Source organism: Aptenodytes forsteri, unplaced genomic scaffold (genome assembly GCF_000699145.1).
Source record: "Aptenodytes forsteri isolate BGI_AS27 unplaced genomic scaffold, ASM69914v1 Scaffold108, whole genome shotgun sequence".
NCBI lineage: Eukaryota > Metazoa > Chordata > Aves > Sphenisciformes > Spheniscidae > Aptenodytes > Aptenodytes forsteri.
The window spans coordinates 4,130,323-4,155,417 of record NW_008794448.1 but is presented as its reverse complement, the minus strand read 5'-3'; the positions used below and the strand labels follow the sequence as shown (position 1 = coordinate 4,155,417).

Here is a 25,095-nt window from a genome sequence, read left to right as displayed (position 1 = left end):
CCATTTCTTGTTGGTTTGCTAATTTTAAAGCTCTTAAGTTGTTAGGTAGCAATTGCATTTAATCTGATTAATCTTCTAAAATCTCTTCAGCAAGTAAAATGGATTCTCTGTTAATATTTTTATTTATGTAGGAATTCTGGTGATGTTCTTGAAACATTTAACTTCTTAGAAAATGCAGATGATAGTGATGAAGAAGAAGAGAGTGACATGATAGAAGATATTGCAGAAGGAAAAGAAAAGCACCGGATAAATAAGAAACACAAAGTAAAGGATTTTTTTTTTTAATATAGATCTGAAATTGCCTTTAAAAAGGGAAATCTTTTTTTTTTCCAGGTGATTATAAATGTGTCATGTTAAAATGTTTGTTGTTGTACCTTTCTTATCTGAATGGATTGTAAGCAGATGCATTATTGGTAAATTTGGTGGTTTAGTTAACATATTACCTTGAAAACTTAAAAACAACCAACCAACCTGTTTGCAAATGTGAATTAGTTGCTGAGAGAGATCACTGTTTTGACCATCTCAGCTTCTCTGCATACTTTGAGTCCCTTTATGAGGCAAATTTAGCAGAATACAGTGTGCATCCTTTCTGAATTTTGGAGAAGGTAGGGACAATTCCTCAGAAGAAACTGGATTATGTAATGGGAAAAAAAGTAAGTTCTGTGCCAAATATGTGTTTAATTCTTCATTATATGCAGCTTTTTACTAAATGTGTTAAGAGCCTAGCAGAGACTTGTCTGCAGTAACCTTCTGTTTAAAGTTCAATTAAGTTTTGTTCTGTTTTATTTTCCTCTTTAGTTTTCCGTTCTGTGAGCAGCTTCCTAGGTAGGATAGACTATATTACCTGTTCCTTTTTAGTTTTTTTTTCTCCTGTACTGGAAGAGTCTCCCTGTCATTGGGGTTTCTTTATGTAAAGGGGTGGATTTACAAACGCTGTACTGACAGTTTTATTACTTTTTGCTCAGTAGAGTATTCTGTAGCATGATGGCCCCTCTGGCTGCATTGCATTTTCTTAAATAGCTAGCAGCATTACCTCAGCTTGATGAGTCTTAATCTCCCAACTTGCCTTGTCAGGAAGGGTTTTCTACCACACCTTTGGTATTAACTTGTACTTCTGGTAAATAGATTAATCAAGCAATTGGTTGAATCTTTTTTGTTCTAAGGCAGTAGATAGTCTAATAAAAAGATTCTCTAATAAGTAAATCTCTAAGCACATATGAAGACATTACACTCATTTTTTGACTCTTGACAAAGCTTGTTTTTTATAGAAAGCAGAAGGATCATTTATAGTTATCTTTGTAAACATTGTCTCTTTCTGCAGAACTGTAAGAATATTGTGCAAGTCATAGAAACATGTGGAAATTTTCTTCACCTGCAGAATGAAAGAATTTTTCACTGACGCCTTGGTAGGGGGGGTGGTTTGTTTTGTTTAAGGTGAAGGTGTGGTAGAACTAATAAAAGGACACTTTTCTGAAAACACTGTATTTTCCAAGCTTATGCTTAACACTGAAATAGAACTGGAAAGCAAAAGGGAAAGAAGACTTCTGGACCAGTAGAAAACACAATTTGTTTGTAAAGCTTCTCTGCAGAGCTATTGATATTGCTATATATAAGAAAATCAACAAAATTTTCTAATTATGTATGGGATTTGTTGCTGAACCTAGTGTCAGTATTCTTTTCATTTCCTAATGATCACTAGACTGTGCTGCTCTCTCTTTTTTTTTTTTTTATAAGCAGCTCTAGGTCTGACTACATCTAAATGTCTTTTTCTGTATCTCATGTTGAAAAATGTTTTCCCCTGCAACCAAGTACTCAGTGAGAGTAATCTATATCACTTCTAAACTATTTGAGTAGAAAAAACTGTTCATGATTCAAATGCAGAAAAATGTTTATCTGCTTGCAGATTGGTAATGAAGGTTTAGCTGCTGACCTTACAGATGACCCTGATACTGAAGAAGCTTTGAAAGAATTTGATTTTTTAGTGACAGCTGAAGATGGTGAGGGAGCTGGAGAAGCTCGAAGTTCAGGAGATGGAACAGAGTGGGGTAAGATTCTAACAAAAGCATTTAGAAATAAAGGAATACTTGTTCATAGTAGAACATAAGAGTTGCAATACCTACTAAGATGGTGTGGTTGTATGGATGATTGTGATGATCAAATGCTGATGCTTAGATAATTGTGTATTGGATGCTGAAACTTTCATATATATATATGCTGTTGTAGTTGCCACAAATACAATTACAGTTACATTTGTTTCAGGTTTTGGTTTTGATTCCAAAACCCCCCCGTTTGTTTCTGATCAGGAGCTTTAAACTTTTTGTGCTCAAGTTAAATGAATTTCTTGGTCTACTTGTAAAAATGGGCAATTAGTATATTTAGTTTTTCTGGCTGAGATTTTTAGATGTTATTGCTCATGTGGCTTGCATTAGTGGAATGCAAGAAATACTTTCGTACTGGCCCAACTTCTTATTTATTTATTTTAATTTTAGTGTAGATAATAAAATTAAGTAGGTTACTAATTTGATGTGAAACAAAATATGCTAAGTCAGAAACTCCTGGAGCCTACGTGTTTCAAAAGAAGAAATTGAAAGAGGGAGAGAATTTGGATAGGAAAAAGAATAATGAACACAGTAATTCACATCTGCCTTGAAATGGGAAATTGACCATTTTAGTTTCTGAACTGTGGTACAAGCAGTTTTGTGGTTGCATACTGTAAGTCTTTCATTGTAAGGCCAAAAAGTGCCACTAGATCATCTTGTTTGACCATTTTATGTCATTGAGACAATGACTTTGTCATACTTAGATAAACATCTCGGTGAGCAAACAGAATATAAAGATCTACAGAAATGAAAATACTGGCACATCTTCCAGGAAAATCATCCAGTGTTGATTTTGAAGGTACCAAGGATTAGAAAGCATTCCTTCCTGGAAATTAGTATCAAAGGGTTAGTCACCTTTATTTTTAAAACTCAGTCTTATTTCTAGTTGGAAGATGAAGCCGGCCAAACTGTTACCTTTAGTTTTGGTAATACCTATCTATTTTTAGAAGCATTTTAGTGGCTTGGTGGTGTTCCCCTTTGAAGGTGATGTTATTTGATTAGTTTCTTGGTCATCTTTTTATTTAGCCAAACAGGCAAATCTCTTGGTATAAGATGTCTCATAGGCCCTGAAGCCAAAGTTTTGACTTTGCAACATTCATTCAAATGTATAGTGATGCAGAAAGTTCTGGTTCTAGCATCAGTTTTACCACTACTGTATATAGAAGGAAAGACAGCTTGATACTATAATTCATGCAGTCAAAGATTTATCAATTTTTTCACAGCAGACTGCTGAAACCTACTGAACTAGCTTGTCCACTGAAATTCCAAGTCATTGCTTTCCAAGATTACTTTCTGGTGTGTTATATCTCTGTCGTCTTCTCAGGTAGTTACCCAGAACGGGGGGATTCTGATTTATTTGTAATGCTGACTTTGCAAGTTAAATTTTTTCAAACTTGTTTTCAAGCAGTTCAGTTGCTGTCCCAAACTTAAAAATAAAATACAATAAAATTTTAAAATCTATTTTAAAAATCAAATTGACCCACCACACTTCTCAGAGAACAGTTTGAATGTCTTTTATTGCAGTTTAAGTGAACCCATAGCAAAAGCAAGGCAGAGCACTTTGGGAGTTTGTACACACTTGCTACCACTTTTTTGTGACAACTGGTTTAACTGCAGTAATTCCATTATTACCAAAACGCTCATGTCTGAGGTGAGGAAGTGAGGAGGAGGAAATAAACATAAACCTACATTCATCTTAAAAAAGTATGTGTTCTGAGTTTTGCCGTATGAAGACGATATCCATAAGTTTGTTGTATATTTTGTACTAACTTAGTATTTAAATAAGTCAGAACACATACTTCCAAGTGCAGTCGCAATGCTTTTTTCATAGTATGCCACTGATTTTAGTACAGCTGTTCTTTCCTTAAATGGATGTTTAAGGATACAATTTATCAGGTCTTGGGGTTAAGTGTCGCTTTTTTAAAGATCAGTGTGTAAATTTGAAATATTTGAAGTCAATGCTTCTTTACCTATCAAAAGTAACATTTCAAATATTATTCCACTTAAATGCCTTCTAAAATAAAATAATACATTGCCTAAACCAATTTATTTTAGCCTGTCACATTATTTTGAACTCTGTGAAACTGTTATTACTTGAAATCTCCAAGTCCATCCATTTATTTATTTATTTTTGATGGGGAACTTCATTTAAATGAATACTTGCCATTACTTTCTAAACAATTGCATCAACCATCAACTCTAGTATTTCAGTTATAATTCATATTTTTCTTATCTTTGTAATGTAAATAGTTGCTGTGTTCCGTTTTCTTCTCAGCTTTGTTTTTTTCTTCCTGTTTTAGTTATCCTGCCATTGGCATCCTCTATCACTTCTACTCTTGCAAAGATTTAGGCTCTCTGAAAAAATGTTATTGTTTACATGTGTATTTCTTCATAAAACTTTTATTGTAGTACCTGGAAACCAAACTTCTGATGTTTAGGCTCTAAACCTATTGCCTAGTCTTGCTTTATTATTACTTTCAATACTTAATCGTCAAAGAATTATCTGTAAGTCTAACTTCAGATACACTAAAATATTTCATTGCCAAATTTGATAGTTACATTTTTTGCTATTGGAGACTTCTGCAAACCAGCCACTGCGTGTGGAAGTTGGGTTGCTTTTTTTTCCTTCCTATAATACAGCTTTTTATAAACACATTCTCTTTTTGTAAGTGCCTCATTTAATGTACTTTGAGTCTTAAATTGTTTTCAGACATTGTGATGTAAAGTGTCCTGTTGTGCGACATGTTTTACTTAGGAACAGCTTATCTTCAAAATAGTGAAAGATGAGCAAATTCAAACAGTGTTAAATAAAGAATTAAGTATGCAGCACATTCAAAAATGAATGTACATTTTTAGATTAAAAATTTATAAATGCCTTGTGGTGATATAGTATCATCAAGAAAAAGATGCGTATAGAACTTCTGTTTGCTTAAGCAAACAGGAATAAATACATATTATTATATATAATGTTACATATTACAGATATTATGTATTATGTAGTCTTTTTATTCTGCTTATGATTTCAATGACTAACTATGTGTTCATCACTGAATTTCTCCTCTCCATGAAATTCAAGTTCTGTTTACAGATGGACCATGAGTCAGAGAATGACTGACTGTGCCCAGAATTCTGTGTGGTAGAGTGTCACTGGAATTCAGAGTCTCTTGGGTCATCTTTTAAATAAAAAAAAAAAAAAAAAAAAAAATCCTTTCTCCACTAAATGGTATTGGCTAGTGGATATCCTGGATCCTCTGCACTGTCCTGATGTCAGTTTAGTGTGGGTTATAAACACTGCAGGCAATTTGAGGAAGTGCCACTACTAGGGGGCAATTACAGAGGTCTTCTAGTTACATGGCACTGTTCTGAAATAGCTAAGTGTATCTAGGCATACCTGAGAGAGAAACAGTGCTGGGTTTTCCTAAAATGCTTCATTGAAATTCATTTCACAGCCTCTCTGGTTAATCAGAGTTAGTGTTTTATCTAGTTTCCTATTTACGACCTACATTTCAGCAGCTGATAGCATTGTTTTTAAGTATTTATGTTTGCAGGCTTACGTTTTTCCTGTTTTCTGTTGACCGAATGAGTCCAGTTCCTTCAAATTCTTTGTCTTGATATCTAAATGCTCTGTTTGTTTTGCAATCTACAGACTTTTTCTAAACTTATAGTGTAGAACACAGACTGAATGTGTTACTTCAATTTTATCATCACCATCACTGAATTATGTAGACTACTCTTGGTTTCATACACCACACCTTTTAAAACATACCAGAATGACAATTTTGTTGTGACTTTTTTTTTTTTTTACAACAGCATTATATTGCTGTTACATATGTTCAGCTTCTGGTTCAGTTTAATTCCTGAATCCTTCTGTACAACGCTGGAACCTAGCTGATTATTTTCCTTTTATTAATGGTGCTTGGATTTTATTTTTTTCTAATTTTTAATTTGTTCCTAACTGAATTTCCTTTCATGGGGTTTTAGGCTGTTTTGGTTGTTTTTTTTTTTTTTTCCTAATTTCCTTCCTCTTTTGGTTGGGCATATCCTCTGACTTATCTTTCTGTGTCTCTCGTATTTCCTGACTAATCACTGTTCTCTGTCAGTGTTTTGGCCCTGCAATCATAAAGATTGAGGTCTTTGTGTTTGCAGTTTGGTAGTTGTAGCTGCAGTTTGGAGTAGGATGTCATTGTTCCGTTCCCCTCTCCACAGTTCTTTGTGGACAGCTCAGGAGACGTTACCATTGTGCTCCCCGTTTCATGCCTTCGCCACCCTTGCCTTTTCTGTATTCCACCTCTTTGATCAAGATTGTTTCTCTTTGTCATTGATCGGCCCCATTTGAATGATGGTCTTTTGGTAGATGCATCAATATCCTAGGATATCTTCTCATTCATTGTCACGTTTTGTCATGAAACATATACTTGGAATAACTCCTACTGGTTTGCATCCTAAATGTATGTTTCTTTGTCTCTGCTGTGTATGGCTCCTCTTGTGCACTTTTATGACTGTAATGGTTATAACTTTAAAAATTGCTGTTTTATGAAAACACTGCTATCTTAGGTATGATTGGAAGTCGGGAACTGAGGAACTTAGTTTTATTATTTTATGTCTAAGGAATTTGTGAACATAAGCTTAACTCGCACACAAACCAAGTTTGGTTGCTGCCTAATTGTCTTTTAGCAAAAGTCCTTCTGCAAATGTTACATTTACCTTGTCTTAGAAACAAGCTTATCCTTTTACTAATTCTGTGTTTCCAGAAATATTTGAGATGAATAGTTTAGAAAAGTGGAGACTTGACTTTCCTTGGAGAATAATTAACTCTGCAATATTTGTCAAACAGAAGAAGACATGTCTTCTGAAACTACTGTGGAATGTTGTATTTCTACTAATTATAATTTAATTGCTGGAATGCAGTGGGATGTCAGTTTATTCGAATTACTTTTCTTCATCCTTATGTAAAAAGCTGTATTTATAGACTTGTTTCTCTGGTTATATATGTAGGACCAAGGTTTCTTTCTTGTGCATGTAGAATGAGTGCGAGAGGATGCATGGTGGTCTTCATGAATAAACTGGCACTGACTTACTCAGCTTGCATTTTCATGAGTGATATAGCATGAATACTTTTATTTGCTTATTCAACACTGGCTGAATAATTTCTTAACACTGTCTTTCTAAAGATGCAGTAATCGTTTCTGAACACCAATGAATTTTTGTGTATTTTGAAGTATCTAACATAAACAGTTACTTTTGAAGCTTAATTTGTTTGCTCCTTAGTAACAAATTAACATACAATTTTCAAATATGTAACTGATATTATATAGTGCCTTGGAAAACTGTATGAAATGAGACTTAGTATTTTGTAAACTTAAAACTGAGACTGCACCTTTAAAGTAAAGATTTATTAAGAACTTTCGTTAATGCTCTTATACAGCTATGATAGTAAATCGCCAACAGCCTGCATTGCCAATTGCTGATTTTTTTTCTTTTAATAATATGCTGCATGTAGACAAAGATGACCTGTCCCCAACTGCTGAGGTTTGGGATGTAGACCAGGGGCTAATAAGTAAACTGAAGGAACAGTACAAGAAGGAACGAAAGGGGAAGAAAGGGGTAAAGAGTAAGTGCAGATTCTGAATCTTGTAATGCAACGCTTTTTTTGCCTATCTATATAGAAGACATTTTTTCTCACAAGTTCTGTTTTTGTTTTTTTCATTAAGCATTGTTTTCTGTAACGGGGGCAACCAACTTTAACTTTCTACCTGCTGAATGTGAATATGTCAAAACCTTTGACAGCCATTTCCTAGATGAGAAATGTTGAAAACACATAAAAATTTAAGGTTAAATAGGTAAAGAGAGCTAAATGCTTTGAAATGAGTGTAAAAATAATGAACAACTGGCATTTTGAGGATATTCCTACTCTGAGAAGTTTTCTGAAAAATTTAAACTTTATCTGCTTCTTAAAGTATAATACTATGGTACTGTTGTGGGTGGGTTTTTTGTTGTTTTTTTTTTTTGTTTCTTAACATGAGCTTGAATCAAGCTATAATTGATATTTTTAGGCTTGTAATTATTTTTACAATCTAAGGGAATGAGAATAAAAAAAGTGCCTGTAGTGTAAATACAAACTTTTTTGTGGCTTTGTTTAGGACATAATCTATTTTATGGTGCCCTTCACTTTTCTGTGCTGTTACTACATTTTGGTTGACACCTCTTTACTCTAAGAGTTTTCAGACCAGTTGACCGATTTGGACTATGTAAGTTAAACCAAACTTCAGTATTGAAGTATCTGGTACAAATGCTTTTGTAACTTATGTCATCAGCTATACAAAGCTCTTAGTGGACAAAGTGTTATTAAATCAATGTCACACTAGAGAAGCTCCCTTGATTGCAGTATTTTTATTTTGAAAGTATATTATAACAGTTTCTGGCAATATTTAGTAAAAAATATTTTTTTCCTTGATTTGAAAAATTGTGTTAATATGTACTAAATAAAATGTGATATTAAAATATAACACTTCATGAAGAATTCTGTAATTATTAAGATTTGAATTTACTTTATAACATCTAACAAATTAAAATTCAGCGCATGTTTTTTCAGAATTTTGCATGACTCGCACGTACACACACACACACACATAAAATCTTTGAAGTAAAGATTTTTACCTAGTCTTTGGTTTGATTGGAACTTACAGTAGTAATCTGGGTGCTAATGGGTATCCTCATTTAACATGTAAATCAGCAGTTGACACCAAATTCACATGAAGTATTTTGTAGAGTTAGAAACTTCCTTTTAATACTAAAATGGACTTCTTTTATTTGAAATTTTCTTATTAAACTTTGCATTTTAGACTTTTGGAAGCACAATGGCTGCAAAATAACAGCAAATGTTTTTAATTCCGGGGGAAAAAGAACGTAATTATTTAGGGGATTTTTATATTTCTCTCTCAAAAATTGTGCCTTTAGGTTATTGCATACAGAAAGTTCTTGAAACTGTACCTTTGTTTCAATTCTAATCTTTTCATACCCACCACACCGGTTAGTTTCTACTTTCTGGCTTGTGCAAGGTAAGCAGCTGTAAAACAGGGACAAGTAGTGTTGTTCTAGGATTATAAATTCTATGACAAACTCTTCTCAGGCCTCCAAATTTGTTTTAGTGGCATTATTTTGGCTTGTCTAGAAAGGATTTCTCTTACCTGCACTTGTTGCTTCCTTGGCTGCTATGCAGTCAAGAATTTCTATTGTCTTTTTGGTTTTCTGTCTGTAAATATTAAAATTTCCAGAAAAGGAGCATAATTCTCACCCATCAAAAATGACTACTTCGTCAAAAACTGGCATTTTAATGGTCTACATTGCTGATTAAATTGGTTGTGACCATCATTTAAAATAAATAGTCATTATTCTACCTGAAATGTCCAGTTGCAAAATTAACTTTGCAACATTATTATCAAAACTTTCCTTCCTGTCTGCTTTCGTGCAGTTGCTGCAAACGGTATAACATTAAGTTTTGTACCATGAAGGGCGTGACGTGTTGGCCATCAGTTATTATTTGACATATATTGTCTTTTGACAAGGTGTGTTCCACTATCAAAACTCAAAGGAGTATTTTCTTCATCTAAAGTAATTTTGAAACCTCCTTATGTTCACGTAAGAGAATATTTAGGAGACAACTGTGTGTCACAATGCTGTGAGGTCACGTAAGTCACTGCTTAGACTTTTGGGTTTTAAGTTTAAATTTTCCTTTGGGAAACCCTGAACTCATATAGATAGTCTCACAGGGTGGTTTGTGGGATTCTGCACTTGCATCAAGTTCGTGATAGTAGTTTCTGACTAAAAATTGGCCTCTAAATCACTGAGCTAAATGAATGAGATTGCTCTACACACAGTAAAAGTATGCATTTAAGGTTGGACAGGTTTGTTTAAATTCTATTTGATTCATAGACATTTTTCCTCAGCTTTTTTAACATTCTAAGACTAAAAATAGTGTCAAAGACCTTCTTTATTCCTGCTTCTCATGTCTGGTTATTCATGAACTTCATTCTGAATATTCATCTCTTACTTTGCCCTTCAGTGTATTGTCAGACTTTTATCAGAATTTATTTTGAGCAATATCAGAATTTGTATGCATGGCAGTATATATATCATCATAAAGATCAAATAAATGTGCATTGACTATCACCTCTTGCAATACTTTGAGGACAGCATAATAGGGCAGACATTCTAATGGGTTCTTTTGTTGGATGTGCTTCTGGTAACTACCATAATCTGCATTTAGACTGTTGTCTTCATAACAGGGTCTTCATAGCCCTGGCCCGGTTATGGTACCTTTCATTCTAAATGTAAGGATAAATAAGTAAAGAGAAGTAGATTTGATTCTATTTTGATACTTCTGTTGTCTGTATTAATCTGTTTTCTTTTGGATGGAACACCTTAATTTAGGTCATCTTCTGTCAGCACATATGTTTTCATAATGCAATACTTACTCTTTTTTGGGGTATTTTTGTGTTTTGTTTTTTTCTGTCATGATAGTCACCATGTTATGTGGAAATACTACTTTCTTATGAAAGGATCTTTTTAAAAAAAACAAAAAAACAAAAAAACAAACAAAAAACCAAACCCCATCAAACCAAAAACCACTCCACACTTTAATTGCCTTTATAATATCGGTTCTAAAATAACCCAAAACCTGCTTCTTGAAGAGTTCTTAAATTTAAAAAAAAAATAAAAATACACAAATCAACCACAACCTATTCTGGATTTCATTGTGATAAATAGGTAAGGAGTTAAGTTTGATTTCTACAAAACCAGGCTTACCTTTTACAGTAATATGCTGAATTTAAGGGCAGTTTCTTGCCCAAGTTTGATAAGATCAGTTTTGGCAGGTAAATCGGGGATGACTGTTTTTTCAGATATAGTCTGTCACATTTTCAGAACATAATAGTGGAGATAATGCATATCTCATTTCATACTGTCAGGTCACAGTAATGTGTTCTCAGCAATTTGAAAAATAGTTTTCACATTTTAAATTGTATGTGTACATCATTGTTAAAATGAAGATAATTTTACTGATTTTTTCCTTACTTTCCTTGAAACTTTTCTAATTTTTTTTACTTTCCTGCTCTTTTCCCTCAGTCTAATTGTTCTGTATTTATGAAACAGTATCTGTCCCAATCACTTTGCTAGCCTTGATTTCTGGGAACACAGTGTAATAGTTGACAGGCATGAAAACTGATTTAGATTTTACCATCTTCATTAGCATCACCTGTTGATGTAGAAGGATCCCTGTGTTATATTCAGACTTGTGCTATTACATCTTGGAGCTAATAGAAATCTGCTTATGGCTTCTCAGACTACAACTTGTCAGCACTGAATATTCAATTATCTTTTTCACTTTAGATCTCTGAAGGAGGATATACTTGAGATAGGATTGTAGGTATTTTGCTTTTGTTCCTAACAGGTTCATGTTTACTGATTTTTTTTAATTTTTTTTTTTTGTTCTAGTCTTTTCTTGAGGATAAAACACAGTCATCCAGTTTGTGCCTTGAACATAGGTGCTTATGCAGAGACAGCACATTCTTATCCTTAAAAATCTCTTTATAACATTTAAAATACTTCAATTATATGAAGGTACGCTTGCACTTATTGAAAGCAGAAATCTGCACAGTCTACTGTGGTGGTGGCACAATCTTGAATATTGACATTTTTCAGCGTGAAATACAGAGAAGTTTTTGGGAACAGCAGCTGCTTTTTTGTAAGCTTCAGAAAGAAGTTTCTCTCTGTATTGCATGATGGATTGAGGGCTGTTGTGAGGTTATGCCTGAAGGACAAGAAGGGACTAAACCTCCAAAAGATGCTTTCAGTTTGGATGTAAGAGTTTATAAGCCATTTTTGGCATTTTCCATCCATGTGTTGAACAGTTCATGCATATCGACATGAGAAGATAAATGCGTTTTCTTCTGGAAAGCAAAGGGTATATTAAAGTAGACAGTTTAGGGTACCAGTCATGACTTCATGTCACTTATTGGTTGCTCTATAATATCTTCAAGAATGTATCTGCTGCTGGTCACGGTAGGTGGCTGGCAGACAGCCAACTGGAATAAAGACGAAAGCAAGCTTTGTGGTCTGTAGGTAGAGACCTGGCCATTGTAAGAATGACTTTTTTTTTTTATGTGAGATCTCATCTGCTGACTGCAGTTAAGTATTATACCTTTGAAATGAAATCCTATCGGTCTAGTGGCTACTAGGAAAAAAGTGTTGGTGCGAAAGAGACATTCCTCATTTTTATTATTTTACACTCACGTCATTAGCTGAGATTTCTAGACTCACTTCTACATGAGAGTAAGATGAAACTTAACCACTCGAGAAATCTGTTTTGTTGCGTAAGGGAAACTTTTGGAAGCCATTTTATCCTCAAACAACTTCTGGGTAGCAGCTTTCATAGATTGAATTGGAATAATAAGTGTTCCGTAAAAGAAAGAAAAATGTCAGAAGCACACACACAAAAAAGTATAGGGTGTTCTATATTATTTGGCAAAATGAAAAAGTTTTGCCAGTATTAATGAGAATAGTTATATAGCATCCCTCTTGGGGTATGTATGGTACACTTTTGCTATTATTCTGCTTCCAGAAATGTCTTTTGTTGTCATCCCTCTCTCCAGAGAATTCTCCATTACCTCCAGAGAGTTCAATTATTGATGGATATATTTTTGAAAACACATCAATTTTAACCATTTTTTGTCAGTAAGATCTAAAAATTGAAATGATTGGATACTATTTGAAAGAGTGTGTTTTGGTGTTTAACTGTTTAAATGAACAGTTCTGCTTTTGATAAGTCATCTATAGTTACAGTGTTTACCTTTTCCTTTTTTGAGAATGAAGGCTTTGTTTTAGTTTCCATTTCCTTTTAATAAAAGTGGTACATGTCACCTCAGAGTATAAGACATTGTTTCCTAATGCTTACTTTACTAAAAAATGGACATATTTGAAAATTATTTAGGTTCTAATATGCCCTTTTAAAGATAGTAAACACTTATATTTTAGCAAGTTTAAATGCATAGTTTTGGGGGGCAGGGTGGTGGGTTTTTTATTTTAAATGTTCTACAATGTAGCTGCTTGCAGTCTCAGGAAGGACTCTTATTGATTAAAAGCTGGTTATGTCTTGCATCATTATGGATCATTTTCTTTAAAGGGATTCTGTCACAGAAATTTCACTTTATGATTGAAGCTTGACTTTTTGACATGCAAGCTATAAGGGGGAAGCAGGAATGAATTAATGAAAAAAATTAAATTATACTATTCTTGTTTGCTAGTGTCTACATCACGAATTTAATGCACTTACAATGCTTGTAAAATAGGGGTAATATACATCTGCAGTTTCATACAGTGGTGAAAGCATTCTTGCTTTTGTGTTTAATAAACACTTTATACAATTTAAATACCATTCAAAAGCAGGGAAAGTTAATTGTTCGTTGCACCCCCATTATGAGTTGTCTGTACTTTTTCCCTCATTTTTAAGCTTATTTTTTTATTTGCACTCTGTTTTTCAGTGTTAAATTGTTTAGTATAGTTAAAGTTGTAGAACATTATTAGCAAATGTTTAATTCATATGTATTTTCTTTAATAGTTAATGTTCTTTTAGTATTTGGCTTGACTTCTCAGTAGGGCTGTAAGATGATTTTTTTTCTCTCCCACAGGAAATTGTAGAATAGATCTACAGAACACAAAGGAGTTATTCTTTGATTTAGTGAATTAAAACTGTTTGCATGTAGTTTTCAGATTTGATGTATTAACTCCTTCTTTTGATTTCCAAAAGATCAATTTTATTAATATACAAAGACAAAAGCAAAGCATTGTATTTATTTTAAGGAGATCCCATCAGTAATTATTCTTGTTTAATTAGTTTAATGGATTTGTAGACTTCAGTCAAGTCAAGCGGTAGCAATCAAATGAATCTTTGCTGCTGACGTTAATTTACAGGAGTCAACAGGACAAAACTTCACGACATGATAGCTGATCTGGGCGATGATGAGATACCCCACATCCCTTCAGGAATCATTAATCAATCTAGGTCACCCTCTTCTAGAATGACTGATCATGAAGGTGCAAGAGCAGAGGAAGGTACAAAAAATTCAGCTACTTATTCTATTTCAGGAGATTTCTTTTAGAAAGCACACGCTGTAATTTACTGTCCCCTCTATAAAGCTTAATGCAATTGCAGATTGCCACATTACTACTTTATTTGCAGATTTTCCCAAATGGTTTTATGAGAATATGGCTTGAGTTTCTGTGGCTTATCGTAACTCACCATTATTTCATAAGTATATTTAAACAACTTCATGTACAGCAGTGTGTTCTGAAACTATTCACTATTAAATCCCTGTTTGCAGACCCCCCCGTTAGAAAAACCTTTTACAAATAGGGTGTTATTGATTGAGGATAAAAAAGGTGAGTATTAACATTTGATACACAGTTTGCATTGTAAAGTGAAATTTAGAAGTGGTTATTTAAGTTACGAGACTAACTTGTCTCTTTTCCTCAAGTTTAATGTTCTCTTTTTTTAAAATTCTCGTGGTCTATATACAGAAGCGTACAAAGATACTTTCTTTACAAAGTACTGGTTTCAATTTCAGGATTATCTTAGGCAATAGAAGATAGTGGCAAACTATTATCTAAATAGTCTAAAAGCTTGTATTCAGCTTTAAGTTTTTTGTTTTAAAGGAATGACTTTCCTTGTATTAACTTTCAGATTAGAATACCATTATGTGAATTCTGTCCTCTACTCAGAACATATTAATTCAGAATACTCAGCTGAATTCAGATTTGGCTCCTTTATGATGATCTTTGACCCATAAACCCTGGCATGGTATCAGCTATGCCAGAAGTGGAAAGAATTTGCGTTATTACTGATCCTGATAATCTGTTGGTTCTGCTATTCGTCCTTCACCCCTGCCCCCACAAATGCCTGTCATCAGGCAAGCAGAAAAATAGCAAGTTTGCAGGGAGTTTTTTTTGTTGCTCTCCCAAACTATTATTTTACAAAAGTGTTTGTCTTCCCACCTTCTCTTCTACTGCCTTCCTTTTCATCTTTGTTTTTATTTATGACTTAAAGATGAACCAGTATCAAATTTACCTGTGGAGTGCAATTGAAAAACTGACTGGTGAAATTCCACTTGCTAAAACTTGTGGACGTACATTTGGGTTGCATTTAGGTTTAGTATTTACATGCTTTAGGTTGCCTTTTAGCCTTGTTTAAGGTATTAAGGGCATGTGACCCTACAGTTACAGTTCCCTCGGTCTGTCTTAGGCTATTTTTCTTAGACCATACATGTTGTGCAAAGGAACACAGATGTTCATTGTTTAAGGACAGGACGTATAGCTGTTGTCTCTTTTACAGACTTTACATCTAAAACAATCTTTCTGAAGAAATAGATGCTAAATTTGAATTTGATAGGGACTGACTTTTATTGCCTGGTTCCTGTAGCACAAACACTGTGCTACCCTTCAAATAAAGATTGTCCATGCTATTTTCAAATAAACTGTGCCTTCAGGATTATATTTTCATGCTATTTAATGTGTTCATATGTTTTCAGCTTATCAGTGTAGTTTGGGCTTTATTCATTAAAGCAGTAGTATGAATATCTTACCATCATATCTGCTAATTGTGGTTTCTGCATAACTTTTAAACTTGAATATTCGAGTGTAAATTTTTTTGTTTGATCAGAAATTCTATCCTGAATACTATGTGGCTTTTAAAGTTTTTGTCTGTACCGTATGGTGCAAAGCTGCAAGCAAACAAGCTCAGCGTTGTCTTTTGAATTCCTTCTAGGTCTGCCTTTTGTTAACAAGGCCAAATACTTCATTATCATAAAATGCAGATTTTGCTCAATTATTCATTCAGCTGTGTTTTAAAAGCTAAGTTTTCTGCAGACAACTTTAGGCTTTCTTGCCGGGACACACTAGCCTATGCTGATGAACGTTACCAAGCCATAATGTTCTTGTGACTGTACGTAAGGTTTATGCTACACTCTGAAGTGTTACAGTTCTGAGATAGTGGTTCATGATTTTGTTTTCATATAGAGAACAAAGTCTTATTAAGATCACCTTTTTCTTTTTTTTTTTCTTGAGGGGAGGAGGAGGTTCAGGGAGGAAAGTAAACTATGGTTCTAATTGGCTGGGAATATATCTTTTATACCTCTAAAGGTGTGTTTTTTGGTTTGGGTTTTTTTTTTGGGTTTTTTTGGGGTGGTTCCCCCCCCCCAAGTGCCTGGTTAAATATGATAAGAAAATTTTTATGCTGTAATTACACTTTATAGTTTTGGCCATAAGAAACTGGGGTTTCCATTTCACCATATTGCATGACTTTCAGAAACAGAATCAACAGCAGCATGATTCTCCATCCAATGTATTGTACAGAGAATTATTATTTTCACGTGTTTGTTTTTCTTTTTTAATATCTATAGATTGTGGGGGTGTCAATCTATAGATTGACAAAAAAATAGCAGTAACAGCTAATTGCTCAGGCATTAACTGCTGCTTTTGGTGTACCACGTATTAACTTTCTGGAAAACAAGATTAAAATGTCCCTGACTTACAGTAGACAGTAGACAACAACTGCATATATGAACATACATATTTGATTAGAGATTGAAGCAGTTTCAGTCTGTACAAATATTACTGCTTGAATTTCACGTAATTATGTATGATGTCAAGAACTTGAGGGTAAGAAGTGCTGGTTAGGATTGGCCAAGCAAATATTTAATCATTGCATTTTTTTCACCTAGCTTCACCTACAGAGAAACTTGTACTATCACTTACATTTTTACTTGGTATTTATTGATCACGACTCAGTTAAACATATGTATTATGCTATAAGGATAATATTGTACTGTGTGTGTTAGAAAAATACTTGGATCTTTTTTAAAGATGAAAAGCATTCAATAAGTACTTTATTTAACTTTATCATTTGCATATATCTATTGATGCAATGCTTTTGATATGCAGAGTTGTGGGTCTTTACTTTTAGTAGCTATAACATCACACATCTTTCACAGTATTACTTTTCTGCCTTTTCTTTTTATAAAAACAGCTTGCAACCATTTTTTCAACTTCTTTTAATATGTCTTATTTTAAAATAATAAAATGTGCAAATAAATTAAAATGTAGTTATACAACATATTATACATATTGGCAACTTTAGTATTGAGAAATATGCTTCTAAATTTCGGATAGCATTAATTTTGAAGCTTTAAAGAAAGGGATATTCACCTCTGATGCAAATAATGACTTGGGAGGTTTGGCTTGTAAATGGATACTTGTATTTGGGAGGCTGGGATGTCGTTAAGACAGTAGAGGTGAGCCAGTTTTGGAAATTCCAAATAGAAGTGTTGGAGTCTTTCTGTGGGAGACAAAAAGAAAAGGGAAAAAACCAAACCACAAAACCAACCACCGATGACGACGACAACAACAAAAACCCCTAAAAGAGCCCTCTGTTTCTTTTGTAGCCTTTATTTTTTTTTTTCCCCTCCCACTCTTTTTCTGTCAGAAAAGAACCATGAAATGTTATTCATTTGAGGATTTCACGATTTAGGTTCACCAAGAGAATTTTTTGTGATGTTATTTTATTTCTTGCTTCGTATAAAGTATTGTTTCTATTTCCTTTTATACTCAGCTCAGACACTTTCAGTAAGAAATCAATCCTTAGAAACTCTGATCTCATCTAATAAGCATGGATGACTGGATACCTCCTTACCCCCCCAAAAAAAACCAAACCCCAAAAACCAATAGTAAGGGAAATAGGTGGGAACATGGAAAATAATAAGGTGTTTTCTAGGAATATGGCTTTTTCTGAAATATGAGTGGTTTGGAATAGATTGTTAAACTGAGAGTTTTAGTAAAATATTAACGGAAATGAAAAGCTTATTCATATAAGGGCATGGTAAGCTATTTTGGGCTGTTAATTTAATGTAGCATTCTGATGAGTCAAGATCTTTGTATGGATTGTGAGTGTTTTATAAAGAGGTGATTGTGCATAGTTAGAATACTATTTGTTCTTTTTATGCAATTGTAGGAACAGCAGTCTTTATTCTTACATACATTATATTCTTAGCTTCTCATGTACAGTTGTGTTGCCTGTGCTAATGTTACATTTTTTTAATAGTACAGTAGTTCTCAAGCATTAGAACTTGTTTTATTCTTGAAGTGATTTTTTGATCTAGCTGGACTGGCTCCTCTTTGTGTAGCCATAGTAATGATGCAAGACATCTATAAATTTACACCTGGTCTTAGTTACTTTTCTTCAGCTGGAGTGGAACATAACTAGGTTACCATTCAGATAGTGATGATACAGAATAATAAAGATGCATGTTCAAAACAGGAATGTGTTGATTATTAGTCCTCTTGTTTGGAACTAATTTTGTAAGACAAAAACCAGGATATGGATGTTTTTTCAGATCTGAAAACTTCATTTTCTCTGAGTTTCAGGGTTTTTCTGAGAGGATTAGAAACAAAGGGTGGCATTAAAGTGAGACCATAATTCTCTCTGCCAAATCAGTGAAATCCAAAAGTCAAGCAAGTTTAATTTTTAAAGATGTTAAATACGATTTAACATATTTTGCAGATGTTTGCACTTAGTTGAAGTTCACACATAGCTGAAGTTTAAGTACTCTACCTAACAAGTGTCCCAATTTTTGCACGGAAGGCAATACTGCTAAGTAAAAGCAGCTTCTAAAATATGCTGAAGTATTACAATGTTTAAGCCTTTATTACTGTTCCTTACTGCTAAATTTATATTTGTGGGTAGAAGGAGATATACAGAATTGTTGAAGAATGTAAAGAATATGGGTGAATATTTGAAACTTTCATTCTCAATTCATCTGAAAAATAATGGTTATATATAATTTGTATTCATTCTAAATTATAATTAACAGAAATGTTAAATTTTAATTTGGGGAAGGCACAGCTAGCTAAGATAAACATCAGTTGAGTGTATTTTAAATTAGAATCCAAAATCATGCTGAGAAAGTAAGAGAGAGAATTAATGAATAACAGATGTTTTCATTTTTTTAATCATCTGAAAAAATCAAAGTAGAAGAGATGTTTTACAGGAGGCCTTTAGCCTGAGAGATAAAAAATATTTACACATGCAAGTAGAGATATTTGTCTAGTATAAAGCACAGAGACTTACTTGCAACCGGATAGAAGGCAGATAGCATGGTGTAGTGAATGAAATATTTAGCTGAGAATTTGGAGACCTGGGACGTACATTTGATATTGCAATGTAATGTCAGTCAAGTCACTTGTCAGTAGTATTGAACACCTCTGTAAAGTAAGTTGAAATCAAATGACAAAGCATGATAAAAGAATTGTTTATTTAATATATATGTGTGTGTTTGCACATGTGTGTGTGTTGTCATGCTCTTTCTTTTTAGTTGGGGCAGTATGTAGCACATACAAGTTCAGTTTTAAACTCTGCTTTGCTTTTAAGTGATGAATAATGCAGTTTTTCATCAGTTTGAATTATTACATTGAGACTTAAAGAAACTGTTTTGTTCTTTGTAGCTGAGCCAATAACGTTTCCACCTGGAGGAGGCAAGTCATTTATTATGGGTTCTGATGATGTGTTGTTAAGTGTACTGGGCCTTGGAGACCTTGCAGACTTGACAGTAACAAATGATGCAGACTATAGTTATGATGTAAGTGCAATTTTATTTTCAAATTCTTTATACAGTTTAATCAATAATAGTTGGGTCCCCTCTCCCCCACCCTGAACATTACAGATGCAGAGAACAGAGGTTTTATTAGCAAAAACTATTACTTGGGAGGAGGAGGGAGCACCTTGTGAATGGGCTAAGTAATTTGGGTAGTCAAAATTAAGTGAGATGACTTGTTTGTTTTCTACTTAGATAATTTAGTTTAGATTTTGTCACTGGGGGAATGTGTTATGACACAAAATAAAGATTGACGTCTTAACGTGAATTTGTTTGAACAAAAATGGCAATTATACGCTGATATGGAGTATTGAGAAGACATGGCATAAAACACAAATATTGATATTAACTTATTTCTTTGCTCTCCCCTTTGTGTTTATGTAGTGTTAACAGCATAGACTATATGTAGTAGTATATTTCAGATGTAAGCTTTTAGGGTGTATTTTTATTATAATCCAGTGTTCTGACATTCCTTTGACCATATTCATTAAGCTACTACCAGTAGTGTTATATGAATTTTTCATCGGCTAGTAACATTTGATGGCTGGTTAGGGAAGTGTTCAGGTAAGTCTTATGTATTGTATTGTATTTAAAGTGACTTGTGGTTTTGGGTTGTGGTTGTTTGGGGTTTTTTTATTATTGTTGTTGATAAGGTACCTCTCTGTTTCTGTAACTTTTCAAGTTAGATACATGGTGTTTGTACTGGAAACCATTACTAGGGATTTTATTAAAATCTTGATTTTATTAAAATGTAAGAATTTGCAAAGTGAAGAAATAAATTATTTATAGCTTTTTACAGGGTCCGAAAATACTTGTGTGTGACTACACACCTTTTTTTTTTTAATCATAGTTGTCCTTCAGTATTTATAATGGTACAGCATTACACTTGCTGTAATGAAGTAAGAGCTAATACTTGCATTTCTCCAGTATTGCAGGGTGTTATGTTCCATAGTTCTATTTAATGAATAACAAATGAAAATGTTAATTATCCATCCTTCTATTACTGGACTGTATAACAATAAATGAAAGAGCTTTTTTAAATATTTGGAGTACTTTTTAAATTTGTATAATATATCGTACTTTTCACAGTAAAGATTAATCTTCAGGTTGTCTGTTTCATTTCAAATGACATAACACTTTTGGGTAGTAAGATAATATCAAAGTTCAACTTCAGTTCTTTGCATCTTAACTTTCTCAGAACTTTGCCTTCTGTCTAGCTAAATCTCTTGTGTAATCACATGTAAAATGTATCTGACTTGAGGGTCATGTACAATTGTTTAGAAAATTATTACTTTTTTTTTTAAGTTTCAAAATGAAATCTATGAACAAGTGGACTTCAAAGAAAAGTTTTTTTAAAAGCTTCAATTGTAAATGCTTTAAGGCAGCTTAAATTTGAAACATCCAGAACTGGATGTTCCTAACTACTACTTGTCATCCCAGTGTTGATAATACAGGGATGTTTTCATTACTGCTGAGCAGTGCTTACACAGAGTCAAGGCCTTTTTTGCTTCTCACCCCACCCCACCAGCGAGTAGGCTGGGGGTGCACAAGAAGTTGGGAGGGGACACAGCCAGGACAGCTGACCCCAACTGACCAAAGGGATATTCTATACCATATGACATCATGCTCAGCATATAAAGCTGGGGGAGGAGGAAGGAAGGGGGGACGTTTGGAGTGATGGCGTTTGTCTTCCCAAGTAACCATTACACGTGATGGAGCTCTGCTTTCCTGGAGATGGCTGAACACTGCCTGCCGTGGGAAGCAGTGAATGAATTCCTTGTTTTGCTTTGCTTGCGTGCGCAGCTTTTGCTTTACCTATTAAACTGTCTTTATCTCAACCCACGAGTTTTCTCACTTTTACCCTTCCGATTCTCTCCCCCATCCCACTGGGGGGGAGTGAGCGAGCGGCTGGGTGGTGCTTAGTTGCCAGCTGGGGTTAAACCACAACAACTAGTAGTAAATTCCCCTGGGAATTATGAAGTTGAATAGTTTGGGCATTTGTTTTACATAGTATTGTATTTACTTGGTTGAATAACTTCTAAATGCTCCTGTATGTATCTTCATCGAAGAATTAAGAAAAGTTTGGTTTAATGCTAACTTGCATGAGGAAAAATATTTATTTTAAAGCAGTTTAGAATCTCAAATCAAGCTTCTGAACTTGTCAGTTGATTATTTTATTTTCTTTAAGTATTATTCCCATTTTACTGACAGTAAATATGAGGCATCAAAAACCTAAATGGTATACTTCCAGTAGTGAGGCAGCTACAGTTGTGAGATTAGATCACAAATTGTTTTTGCAGTTGCATTGCATTCTATGCCTGTCCGATTCCCGAGTTCAGAACCTTGGAGTATCAAGGACTGGTGGGTCACACTTGCCCTTCATTAGATTTATAAAGGTAACGCGACAACATTGGGCTCTTAAGGCATATGTTTGTAACCACAAAATTTTCTGATTGTTTTTTCTTTTAAAAATCTAAAATATTTGTGAAGCACCCTTCTTTCCTCTTCTGCCCGCCAAAATCCCAAGTCAGCCTGTATGCTGGACAATTAATGCATGGACTAATTAGTATGGTGACCCTTAGGGCTGGTCTGTAATACTGTATTTTGCATGGCTCCATTCTTGGTTGGCTATTTTTAATGTCATGAGGATGATTATCAATCACAATTAATAGCATAAATTCCAGTATCTGTACAACTCCAGTAGGAGCAGAATACTCTATATCTCTATTGTAGATCATTGTTGTCTGTTGTTCTCCAATTAGCTTTCCATTGAGAATTACTATATACATAGAAGGAACAGGAAGTTCTTGGGCTGAAATGATAGCAGTCTGGAAGAACAGTGAGAAGCAGCATTACTATTCTTGTACTTTTTCTTAGGCATTTTTGGTTGTTTTTAGCTACTGTCAGAGACTGATGCTGAGCTAGAAGTATCTTAGATCAAAATAATGCAATCATAAATATGTTCTGATGCCATAATGGTAAATAAATGCCATGCTTCTTTCTATGCTAAAGAGGTTGGACGGGGCTCTGAGCAATCTGATCTAGTTGAAGATGTCCCTGCCCACGGCAGGGGGGGTTGGACTAGATGACCTTTAGAGGTCCCTTCCAACCCAAACTATTCTATGATTCTGTGATTCTATGAATGTCTTTGATGTAAAAGAAGGAATTTGTGATCTCTCCTTCAAGAACTCCAGTAGTGTAGGGAAAGTTGGTCTGTAGAGGATGGCCTGAGAGAGACTTTCAGAAGCAAGACTGGTTTTGAGGAAAGTGTCATGCTTGACTGCAACATTGCAACTTTGCAATATATCATTCTCTTTTGTGAAGTACAGCTTCTTCATAAAACAGTCTGTAGCCATTTTGCTTATTCCAAGGAGGAGGAGTATTTACAGGTGAGCCAAGACAAACTCAGGAACCATTACAATGAATAATATAATTGACACCAACTGATGAAACTGTTTCAGGAGAATCTGTGGTACTTGTGATAAACCTGACAATACAGTTTTTACTGTGCAAAGAGTGATGCAGAATAGAACTTGGAGTTGCCATTGCTCTTGGGAAACTTAAAGCAGAGAATAGAGGGGATAAATACGCAAGTATGAGATACTGCCTGAGCTAATAAGGAGTTTGCAGCAGAGGGCAGTACCTCACAAATTTGTTGAAGCTTTGAAGGTGTCAGTGATCCTGTAGATGACAGTGATCTTATTGCTTCAGTGTGGTTGGATTTTCAAAAATTTTCTCATTAAGACCCTTTGTTAGAGGCTCTTTAATTACAGCTTGGTTTGGGACGTGTGTGGGGAGAGGTTATCTCATGCTTTAGTATCTGGCTGATACAGGAGACAAAAGATAGAAGTAAGTTTTTGCTTTCTTACTGGATCATTCACCAAATAGGAATGAGAAGTGATTGACTGTAATTGTCACTTGGTTTCCCGGCTTCCTATCCTGTCCTCCTTTCCCAGTGCTGTTAGCATATCTGCTGTCTTTTAAAGCATATCTGAAAAATGCATAGTGGCTTCTGACTTCTTTGTGTGTCAGAGAAGATAAACTTGAAGTATCAAATAACACAGATGGGAAGGATTTTTTCGATATTTTTATTTAAGAAGGGAATCTCTGTCCTGTCATGGATCTGAAGAGACTGAAATTCAGATGCTATTAGTTCTCCATCACAATGTTCCTTCAGGTTAAAAATTCCTTGATAGTTCTTAATTTCTGAAGTTGTTTCCACGTAACTGTGGATCTGTAGTGCAATAAGACCATGTCTTACCATGTGCCTGTAATACAGTAGTTGTAGGACATCTTAATCTCATGCCCCTATAAGCTTAGCTGAAGCCACCTCCTTTTCCAGTATACGTCCAGATAAGCAGATAATGTTAAGCTAAGTTAATGTTTAAGTAAAACAACCAAAAAAAACCCCCAAAATACTTAATATTCCCACTTCTTCCATTTTGGTCCAAATAGGTCCATGCCTTTCAAATAGCTTGTGTGAGCCATTATAGTGCATGAATAAATAAAGCTACAACAGGGTTCCACTAGGTTTCATGTATCGCTCCTTGATGAGTATTATATTTTGAAAAGGAGAGGATATGTGGACAGGATGGGGATTAAGTTTTAAATCTTGAGATTTCAACTATAGCTGAAAATTTTTCTGTATGTGAATGATTCAGCGCACAAGTTGTCCACAAGACTAGTCATCTAAGCGGTAGATACTGTAATACGGTACAGTCATCTCAAGTCATGTCTTTTCAATATCTAGTTCTTTATATTTACCTCAGTGCATGTAGTTGTTTGTACCCTGAGGGAGTAATATTGTTACCAAATCAAATGCTCCCGTTTGTATATTCTTGGATTCTATAGCTGCACAGGATGGTGGTGGTTTTCTGCTGTAGGACTGGCTGCGAAATGGAAAGTCCTCATTTATCAGAGCATCTAAATTTGAAAATCTCCAATCAGTCACATCATTATCAAGAAAAAAATAGCATTAAAACATGAAAAGACTCTGACTACAGTTACTAATTATTGCTCTCTGATTCCTCTGTTTGCTGTAGGCGAGTAGTTGATCGAGACAGGGAAATACATGTCTCCTTACTATGCTGTAAGGATTCTGTTGATTGCAGGGGCAAGGAAGAGCTTCCTTTCCTGGTGTCTTTTTTGGTTGGTTGGTTTTTGTTTTGTTTTTTTGTTTAGTTCACGTGTAGTTTCTTTCAGTCTGGTTTGCTGGTGGTTTACAGGGCAGAATGAATAGGATGCTTGCCTGTGTTCCCATACAAACAAACAAAACAAAGGCAAAAAGGGATTTTTATTAG

The 25,095-nt window shown here is 34.4% G+C and overlaps 1 protein-coding gene across 3 annotated transcripts in view; it reads left to right on the top strand.

The window, feature by feature from the left end:
- The window catches only part of STRN3 (striatin 3), a 46,702-nt gene that overhangs the window by 7,620 nt on the left and 13,987 nt on the right, over nt 1-25,095 (top strand). The window contains exons 5-9 of one of the 3 annotated variants that reach the window (XM_009290353.1): nt 132-264; nt 1,904-2,045; nt 7,600-7,710; nt 14,067-14,207; nt 19,647-19,780. In XM_009290353.1, coding sequence (XP_009288628.1) covers nt 132-264; nt 1,904-2,045; nt 7,600-7,710; nt 14,067-14,207; nt 19,647-19,780 — 661 coding nt within the window. The remainder of the gene's footprint in view (nt 1-131; nt 265-1,903; nt 2,046-7,599; nt 7,711-14,066; nt 14,208-19,646; nt 19,781-25,095) is intronic. The other 2 variants (XM_009290354.1, XM_009290355.1) reach the window with 2 other exon arrangements.